An 11,020-nucleotide genomic window follows, 5' to 3' on the forward strand; every position below is an offset into this window, starting at 1 on the left:
ACATATCTGAAGTATTGCCCTCTTATCTGGCACTGTCTGCCTTGTAATTCCTTTTCCCTGCTAGATGTCCTCAGTCATTTACTGAGAGTCAATAAACTTATATATAAAATATATATATAAAATCGAGCGCAGTATGTGGATGTAGATAGGGTAGCTGCTGGCACTAAAAGGCACCTCGTGAATCTCCAGAGTAAATGGTAAAATATGAAAGTGCAGCGCTAACTTAAAACAATGATTACACATATGATAGATCCCATATGAATGTGGATTGGCAAAAAGACGGCGTCAGTTCATCAGATGTGCTAAATACGTATACAGTCTCCAACACTTGAGGAGCCAGGGATAGTAGATATCAGAAATGATAAAGAAAAGCCAAGTAATGCACTAACCAGATAGCGCAAGTTAAAGCGCATGGGACATTTAAGACCTGTCCCTGGTACTCAGCCACTGTATCACTGGAGCAAGGCGGTGTCATCTATAGGGTGACCACTAGATGTCATCTGTCCGGATGGAAGCTGTGTCCAGCCACTGTGTTGATGGATCAGGTGGGTGTCATCTATAGGGTGACCACTAGATGTCATCGGTTCCAGGAGAAGCTGTATCACGGATCCAGGGATGTCACTGCAGATGTGTTCTTGTTAGGCACAGTCCCAGGACCTTCTGGATTTACAGGCTCCCCAGAAATAAAGAGCCCGTGGAAAAAAGGCCTCAAATAGTGTGATAACGTTTATTTAAAAATGAACAATCAGAAAAGAACTTACTAGCAAAGGTACAGCTGCTTATAAACGGCCAGACCGGAGGTACATGTACATAAGATAAACATAGCTTGGCACTTCCCTGAGGGAAGTGCCAAGCTATGTTTATCTTATGTACATGTACCTCCGGTCTGGCCGTTTATAAGCAGCTGTACCTTTGCTAGTAAGTTCTTTTCTGATTGTTCATTTTTAAATAAACGTTATCACACTATTTGAGGCCTTTTTTCCACGGGCTCTTTATTTCTGGGGAGCCTGTAAATCCAGAAGGTCCTGGGACTGTGCCTAACAAGAACACATCTGCAGTGACATCCCTGGATCCGTGATACAGCTTCTCCTGGAACCGATGACATCTAGTGGTCACCCTATAGATGACACCCACCTGATCCATCAACACAGTGGCTGGACACAGCTTCCATCCGGACAGATGACATCTAGTGGTCACCCTATAGATGACACCGCCTTGCTCCAGTGATACAGTGGCTGAGTACCAGGGACAGGTCTTAAATGTCCCATGCGCTTTAACTTGCGCTATCTGGTTAGTGCATTACTTGGCTTTTCTTTATCATTTCTGATATCTACTATCCCTGGCTCCTCAAGTGTTGGAGACTGTATACGTATTTAGCACATCTGATGAACTGACGCCGTCTTTTTGCCGATCCACATTCATATGGGATCTATCATATGTGTAATCATTGTTTTAAGTTAGCGCTGCACTTTCATTTACTGAGAGTCATTCAACCCAAAGCAGTGGGAGCAGGACATCATTGACATGCCCCCCGTGCAAAATCATATTTTGCCAGAACACCATGCATCTTCAAGGTAATGTCTAAATCGTTTATTAAAATGATCCCATCACAGCAATATAAGTGCAGGCAGGACCCCTTCATCAGGTATGTGATGATGTACTCCTCTGAGAGGCATCATCATGGTGTCATGCACTTTCATACACAGGGGTGGACTGACAACTCATGGGGCCCCCGGGCAATAGGGGATCATGGGGCCCCTATATCCTCGTCTACACTCAAACCACACCCAAAAAAGCCTATGAAAGGTTCCAGGGACATCTCATGGTGCCCCCTACTGACCCTGGGCCCTCGGGCAGCGCCCTTAGTTCCCCAATGGTCAGTCTGCCCCTGTTCATACAATGCAGCAGCAATGACCTCATCACATCTGGGCAGCTCTTTGCAACACTGAGAGCCATCCATCTCTAGGTGAAGATCTAAAGAGGAAGACTTCTGGAAAAAAGTATGAAAAAAAAAAAGAGATTGACACAATGGGGATTCAAGAGGGAGCCCTATGGGGGGAACTCAGAGTTGGATTTTATGTAATGAGTGTAAACACCTAACGTGTTCTTATTGGCAATGTCTACTCATTACTTTTACATGGGTGCTTATTAAATAACTTATTGAAAGGATTATTCACATACTTTAACCTATAGCAACCTATCTGTGTTAATTTCTTGTAAAATACATACCTATTTTGTGGCACTAAAAGACGAATCCTGTCTGGTTGCCATTGGCTATTGACCAACATTTCTTTTGCTGTGTATAGGGTTATTAACCAATCCTGTTTATGTCTCATGACTAATGGCCTGCGTTCTTGTGTACGTAGGTTCATATGTCCTCCTTTACCAACAGATTAGTCTAGCTCTAGCTAAATATAGATGCAGCTTGTCAGTGTAAATGATGCTTGTCATTCTGTCTTAAACAGCTACGTGGATACTTGTAGCATCTGTACAGTGCAACATTTTAGTGATTTTGGCGAACATCAGCTTTACGCTGTGCTGGTATTTAATGACAATTTATCAAGTCATTACTCCACCATTAATTAGGCTGTAATATGTTATTGAATGAACAATAAAAATTCCATCTGGGAAAATAAATGGGTACATTTTTCTATGCTTTGCGAATATTTCAGCACTCACTTTGGTATCTGTACCTACTTTTATATAAAAAAAAAATCAATTGTGGATTTAAGATTTCAGGGAATCAAAGAAAAAATATAAAGGATATGTTCTAGAGAAATGTTATTTATAGGAAAAGAGGCAAGACTGGAATGGGTTCTTGTACACATACTTCTTAGTTTTTACAGGACAGTTAAAAGAAATGTGCTCAGTCAATTATCATGTTGTCCCAGACACAGACGTCCTTAACAGAATGTATAGATGTGCTACATGTTCATAGCTTAAGTATGAGGTTTTTTTGATACATTTGATTTTTCTGTTTCAATCTTTTTATTGAGTTTTCAAATGGCAATAGAACAGTACAGGATTACCAAATTATGCATCAAAGTGGATTGTCTACACAGTCAAGGTGTATACATTGGGGACAATAACAAGAGAACATCAAAATGAGTGTTATGGGAAAGAAAGGGTTCATTCAAGAACCCAGACAGAGTCCTTATGCATATATAAGGAACTACATCAAAGTGCTCAACCACAAAGAAGATCGTATAACACTGTATAGACTAAGTTCCAGAATAAATTTTAACCAAAAAGAGACCTCCATACAGGTTGACAGTATCGCCCAGCAGGGAGAACAGGCAAGGATGCGGGCAAGGGTCTTCATCTGCCCACGAATGAGCAGATGAAGACCGTCATGGTGTGTAGTTGACCCTGGCCAATACAGGAACCACTATAATACTAAACGGCAGATGATAAATTGTATTTTTATGTTTACAAATTTATATTCTTTATTTTTAAATAAATTTACTAAATTCTTAATTTACAAATTAATGGATGGTTGCTTTTTAAGTCTAAAAATGTATTACTGAAGGCATTACTTCCTGGCTCAGCTGAATTAACTACACACTGCTGAAAATAGGCACTAGCTTTAGGTTGGGGAGTTCCAATGAGTTATCTTTTGAGGATGCAATTTGAAGTGTTGAAAAAATAACCCTCTCTGAGATTAACTGAGTAAATAAGGCTTTAAACAGTTAAATGCCCATTGTCCATTCCTCACAAAAGCTATATATTGAGGAGTACATTTTAATGAGATAAACAACACTGAAATGAGTTAGGGAAGTAAGCCTACAGAGTGCATCCATTACACTTGTTTGTCAAGCATACTGGCCTTTACCAGAAAGCCCAGCATTGCCTGCATGTTTGTTAGCAGACTGTTATAATCAAACCTGCAATACACTGCTGTAAAGCAAAGTAATGCCACGTAATGTTAGCAGAACAGCTTGTTCATTTTGTTGACCCTTTTATCTCTTTTATCTTGTAGTCTCTGGTGAAAATTAATGAGAAACTTAAGCCAATGCTGGACTCGGTGACTGTAAACCGTGCCAAATGGGACGAGCTGCACCAAAAAAGACTGCCATCCCAGGAAAGCAATGCCTCCTTCCCCACACCAGCTTCCTCACCCCAACCACCTACAGAGTGTCTGCCGAAGACTTAAGCTTGCAAGTGATCCGCTGCCACGCGTGAAAGTTATTAAAAAAAGGCTGTCATGAGCTTAGCTGTTTAATTAAGTTACCGCAGCCATGCTTTTATTGGTGAGGAGATAATGGTCATGGCTTGGCTTTTGCCTGGAAGCTCAGAAGACTGAAGCTAAAGAGAGATGGAAATTTGGTGTCAATGAAGTTCTGTGGAGGAGCCGGTAGGAAGGCTTCCTGTAAAAGAGGAAATATGGCACTCATTTAAGCTTTGCAAACTCTTTAACTGTTGCTGCACGGTGGATAAAACACTGAACTAAAACATTCGCTTAGTCCATGCAGCACAGTGACTTCAATGCACAGTATAAACGTCCATTACTAAACTAGTGCTAAGAAAATAAATAACGCAGATTTTTTATTAGTGTTTGCATTTTCTCATGTACATACACAAAGGAAATTGTGCCTGCCTGATGTGATAGTTTTCGCACTACCAATATTTTACATGCTTAATGTATATTCACTGCATTTTTATTTTTTCCACCTTGTAAATGAATGGAAATCTCCAATGGCAGCTTATTTCCAGATTGCCCAAAGAAAGAAAAACAAACTATGCAGAGAAATTCTATATTATTTTAAATAGATTGACTACATTGTTGTTGCTGTTTTATTTTGTGCACCTTTTGTGTTTTAGTTTGTTGTGTTTTTTTTTTTTTTTTGAATGCAAATCCACACCATCGATTTGAACCCATTGTATTATATTGTTTAATTGTCTCCTTGTGTTTTGATCTTGTTCTATAGAAGACCACACTGACATGCGACTGTTATTTGTCAGGTAAAAATCAATGATAATGGGTCAGAGTACTTCATACTAAAAACTTTGACTACCTCCTTTTTCTCGTTAGCTGTTTTTTTTTCTTCTTCTTGTACACTTTGTGCTTCTGAATTAATATTGCCCTGTCAATAGTAGGTCAGGCATCACATTGATGTATGATTGGTGAAAACACCAAACCTTAAGCATGACAGGTCAACACGGTCAAATGTAGTTAGATCTACTGTGTATAACCTATGGGTCATCTTCCTCTCCTAAGGCATTGATCATTTTAATAGCTACATCCAGAGGTGACTGCTGCTAACACAAGCAGGTGACCCATTGCAGATATGCAAACAACATCACTTCCATTCAACAGTAAAGCACAAATATGTTAATCTTCCTTGTAATGTTAAGAGGCAACCTAAAATTATTTTTATAAATATTTTACTACTAAAGGTAATAATAATTTTGGTAGTTTAAACTGCTGCCTTGCATAGTCCTGAATCCCCAAAGAATCTGTAAAATTGTGTAATTTACAATATAGGGTTACAAAAGATACCAAGGGTGCAAACAGCACAAAAGCACTTGACACATCCCAGAACTGAGCTAGGTTCCTGAAGGACACACAACAGTTCTCAACTAATTTGATCTGAAAAATTGTTTCACCTGAAAAAACCATACCCAATGGCATAGTCATTTTATCTTTCATAGCCAGTATGCTATATGCTTTGCACATGGAAAGGGGCACTTGGTTTAGAATCCACCTGCTCAGTACTCAGAAAACCCTTGTTTGGTCCCTAAAGGAGAACTCTGCCCAAAGCTCATTGTTTTGTTTTGGTGAAGCAGGTGCATGGTTTGGTTCCTTACTGGAAGAGAATCTGGCCATAGATGGATCGAAATGTGGCTGGTTCAGCAGGAACCAACCAAATTTTGATCCATCTATAGCCGTTCCTGTTTGTAAGAAGTTGATCTAATGATGGAGATCACATGAACTGACTTGTTGGAAAGTTTTTGTTTGATCAGCTCTGCATCCAATTAGCCCACTGTCTGAATACAAAAACACAGTAGGGAGCATCCCCCAGCCACCTCACTTGTGTGGAAAGAGGAATCCTTTCCATTTTTCTTGATCAGCCCTCTGGCTGATCAAAAAAACTGATCACTGCATAGACAGCTTAAGACATCCCCTACCTCCGGAATGACTGTGAGATCCAAGCTTTTGTTTTCATGTGCCAAGTTCAAAATCCATGTTTAAAATCAGCAAGAAGATAACTGATACAGCGTATCTGTTTGCTTTTTCCTCTAATGAAAAAATTCATATATACAGAAAATTCCCTAGTGAAAGGGTGAGACTTTAAAATGAAACACTACCTGGTAGCAATTCAGCTATTACTTAGCCTTTAGTGCTTGATATCATTCCACCGGGGGAATCCATTCTTCCCCCACCATTGTTTTGGCAGGGACAGCCTGAACTCAGCTGTGAATGATATGCCTGCTTCTTCTTTCTGAAGAACATTTCACATAGTGCTGAAAAGAATGCACTGGGGGAACAGTGACAACAGCATTATGGTACCACCACCATCTCCATGTGTATATGGAAAATGTGCTGAAGTGAGAGGAATCAGGAAATAAATGGAACGAGACAATGCTGGGTGGAAAGGCAGATACACCTTACCTGAAGAAGAGTAGAAAAGTGCTAAATCTCCAATTAGATTTAATGAATGGAGAAAAAACGTGGACCCCAGTACATGGACTTTATTGGCACCACAACAAGTTATAAAATATAATAATTATAGCAGAGTCTTGCCAGAGATGAAGAAAGAGAGAACATAGACAGCAATACAGACCTAGTGGGGGGTCAAACCTGCCCTTTCCTATTCAAAACCAAAAAAAAAGAAAGCATTGGGTGGATTTTCACTTTACTCTCATGGACAAACAGTGCCACCAGTTGTGTGTGTATAGGAGGAGTTTCCTGTTGTTGATGTGGTCATAAGTGATTCATGTACATATGTCAGTTATGGTTAGATTAACAGTAGGCAATTCTTCCAGTGCACCCAGGACTACATGTACGGCTTGTATGTGCTGACTATGCCTGTGGGTTTTATACTCTAACTACCCTACCACCACTAAGTTGTTGTGTCTGGCAAGCACTCTACAGAGTGCAAGAAACAACTTTTCCACCTTAGCAAATAGTCCCAGTACAGAGCCTTCTATTATTTAATTGAGGTTGTTACTAACTAATATTTAACCCTTTTCTTTCTTTTTCGTGTGACATGTCCTTTGGTTCTTTAGATTCCATCTGTACATATTATGTATATATTTTGATACGCTGCACACTGTTAATTCCTTATAGCATTAGGAAATTGTATGATACAGTCTTCTGTTTCCAGTCATCTTCCACACAACTGTTACTTCCACTTGATGTTGCAAGGAATATATCTACATATGGCAACTACTATATGCACACAACTGGTCTAAAGGTTTGACACAGAAAACCAATATTCATGTTTCCAATAACTTATCACTCCAAAGGCAAATGTTTGTTTTAAAGACTTGCGTGATGAGCTTTGTTCATAGCAAAGCCTGTTTTTATGCACAACACTGATTGTTCCTGTTTTGTTTTATCTCTCTGTTTGTATCTTATAAATGTAACTTTAAAGACCGTTAATTACATTTTAATTTTGAAAGTGTTAATAATATTTACAGTTATATACGCGACAAATTAAAATACCTTGTGAAAACTGTAAAAATCACAGAAGTATTATAGAGGGAGTACAAAAGAATATCTTTATGAATATATGATAATGCCTTGTGATAGTTTGCCCAGTACATCAGCTAACCTTTTCCCATTAAAATGCACTCACAGGACAATGGTTAAGATAGAAGTAACAAATCCATAGAAACATTAGAAGTGCTTGCTATGTTTTACTCTCAGCTCAGGTACACATGAGACTATATAAGAAGGAACTTACGTCTGCCATTTTGTACCATTAGAAATCTGTCCCTGCTTATGGCCTGAATTAATTATTTTTATACAGACCTGTATTCAAGTATTCTTAACAAAGCCACTTGTAGTAGTTAGAAAAGACTGCAGCCGGCAGTGCCTACTAGTAGTTTATATAGATCACGAGCACTAGTGTTGTAGTATGAATCACTTTGAATTTGTTCTTCAGACTTTGCTTTTCACCTAGACCCCTCTAATATGATCCCGACATCTTCATGTGGTGCAGCCATGCAGCCATTTTGTATGTTGTAACAGCCATATGGCAGATGAGGCCTGTCTGTTTAAAAGGAACCAAAGGTCATGTGTGGTTACTGATAGGTAACAGATGAATAGGATGCATTCTGCTAAATATTGCCTACACAAAGCGGCTCCTGTTAATCTACACATGCTTTAGGTAACCACAAAGCAGCAAATCTTTTGGTTTCATTGGTGATACATTTTCGGTTGTCATTTACCATTCACCCAAGACATAAAGAAATGGGCATTAGAATAATTCCTGGATGCCCAAAACATTTTGGTCTTTAGACAAGCAGACAAAGAGCATTCCACGGGGAAGCACCAGAATTTGTGTATCATTGGTCTCACTACAATAAACTGCTGTAGGAGAAAATGTTTTTGGTTGCCATGAGCAGCGGCACATCATTGCTCTTTGCACTATTATTAAAGGCCGTGCTTTTTTGGCAACTCCAGGATCAAAGCCAATGCCAGTGTTGCACTCTGAATTAACAGTACTCTGAACATGTGAATGCAGCTTGAAACGTTTATTCTTTGGAGGTTTATTTGGTTTATGACCCTTCTATTTTGAATGTACGTTCTAATTTGCATGTCGGACATTGCAACTTCTAGTTCTGTAGTTATATTGTTGTACACTTTGATTATGATTATTCAGGTGTGTGTATTCCTACTTCACATATACATCTACACAGCACATATCTAAATAAAATGCACTTTCTATCCCATGCCTCACTTTCCATTAGGTATACTCAAATCTATGGCTAGTGTTGTGCCACAATATTTGTATCCTTTTTTTTTTTTTCTTTTTTTGTAGGTTATACAACACCATGCCTGTTAAGTTGTAATTTGTTAAACTCAGTCTTGTTTTTAAATAGCATGTTTTTTGGTAATGGCATTTATGGCTCTGTTTTTATTTGTTACTTTTCTCATAGAAATAAAAAAATGACTGTATTTTGTTTTGTTCATGTTTGTATTCACGGTCAATCTGTATTGAAGTTTCAGATTAAAACGCAATGCCCCTAAAATGCACTTATTTTATCACGGTAACGTGATAGTTTATGTTTTTTGGGGTTATATATGTGCAAAGAGAAATCACACAAATACTTATAAATATAACATTTAATAAAAGTAAGATACAGATGACTATAACATTAGAAATTATAACAAGAATACTTAATTAAAGATGCTATTTCGGCCACGAAGTCCCGCCTGCTTGCGTAGTGTGGCACAGGTGATCACAGATGCATGCCTGATACCAAGCTCTGATATGAGACTGAATGTTCCAAGTTATAACTGTAGTTTATAGGATTTGTGTGTAAGGAATGGTCAACCCCCAGCCAACTCCCTTTGCAAGCAAAATTACCTTTTAAGGACCTGGTCAGTTTGTAGTGATATTCCTTTGGTATGGGTCAGCTAAAGTAACCAGACTTTGCCCTTGTATGGCCCCTTACCAAGGCTTGGAATTTATTATTAGATATTGTGAGCCAACTAATACGGAAATATGAAATATGCAATTTCATTATCAGCACTGCCATGTATAATGTTTGTTTCCACTTTAGGGTGGAAACAGAAAGGTCTCAATGCTATTATTTAATGCTATTTTTTCAATGTCAGCCCAAAGAATACAATTTAAAATATTGTACTGTGAAAAAAAAATCCAGTCTACCCCAGCCCACCTTGTCATATTTAGACATATATAGTTACATAGTTAGTCTGGTTGAAAAAAGACAAAAGTCCATCCAGTTCAACCAAAGAAAAAAAAAAAGAAGTTATAATCCTATACCCACAATTGATCCAGAGGAAGGAATAAAAACCCAGCAAAGCATGATCAAATTTGTTCCTGCAGGGGAAAAAACTCCTTCCTGATCCCCCGAGAGGCAATCAGATATTCTCTGGATCAACTTTACCTATAAATGTTAGTAACCAGTTATATTATATGTATCTAGGAAAGAGTACAGGTCTTTTTTTTTAAAGCAATCCACTGAGCTGGCCAGAACCAACTCTTGAAGGAGTCTATTCAACATTTTCACAGCTCTTACTGTGAAGAAACCTTTCCGTATTTGGAGATTAAATGTATTTTCTTCCAGACGTAAAGAGTGCCCACATGTCCTCTGTGATGATCTCAGGGTGAATAGCTCTACACCGAATTCACTATATGAACCACTGATGTATTTATACATGGAGATCATATCCCCCTTTAACCTCCCTGGCGGTATGATTATTTCAGATTTTTGGTGCTGAAAGCGGTACCATTTTTTTGCATGGAAATATGTTTTTTTTTTATTGTAGGCTGTAATTTTTAGGAAAAACTCACTGAAATCTGTCCGAACAAGAGTCTAGTAAACATCCCGGGTATGATAAAATTTGAAACACAAAATCATAAATTATAATTTAATAAATAATCATAAAAATAATATAAAAATAATAAAAAATTTAATTCAATAATATAATCAAACCAAAAACACTGAAATGTGAAACAGAGCGCTAAGTTCGCACATTGCTGAGCTCAGTCGCAAAATCGTTTTCAGTTTCTGATGACGAATTTCCCCCACGAATTATTATCACTCAATTCTGTAAGTAGTTCTGATTTACTATTGCTGTTCTCCTAGCTGATCTAAAACCGCTTTTGACCTAAAGGGACACTTTTTGGACGCCATGGACATTTCTCAGTTTCCAGGCAGAAAGAACAGACAAAATGCAGGCAGGGCACAGGACAAAGCACTAGGGACAATATGTATGTGAAATAGGTTGAAACAGCAATGTTTTACTGTGTAAAATGAAAAAAAAAAAAATGACATTTTTTAAAATTTTTAAATTTCCCGCCGCCGGCGGCGCCCGTACGTC

At 38.3% G+C, this 11,020-nt stretch overlaps 1 protein-coding gene across 1 annotated transcript in view; it reads left to right on the forward strand.

The window, feature by feature from the left end:
• Nucleotides 1–9,127, forward strand: part of PDE11A (phosphodiesterase 11A) — a 717,642-nt gene extending 708,515 nt beyond the window's left edge. Inside the window, exon 20 of the mRNA XM_089690441.1 lies at nucleotides 3,980–9,127. Within this exon, the coding sequence (XP_089546567.1) occupies nucleotides 3,980–4,153 (174 nt within the window). The 3' untranslated portion in view covers nucleotides 4,154–9,127. The remainder of the gene's footprint in view (nucleotides 1–3,979) is intronic.
• The last annotated feature ends 1,893 nt before the right edge of the window (nucleotides 9,128–11,020 follow it).

This window comes from Staurois parvus, unplaced genomic scaffold, assembly GCF_062004578.1.
Source record: "Staurois parvus isolate SC_StPar_1 unplaced genomic scaffold, SC_StPar_1.0 ptg000530l, whole genome shotgun sequence".
In the NCBI taxonomy this organism is placed as follows: domain Eukaryota; kingdom Metazoa; phylum Chordata; class Amphibia; order Anura; family Ranidae; genus Staurois; species Staurois parvus.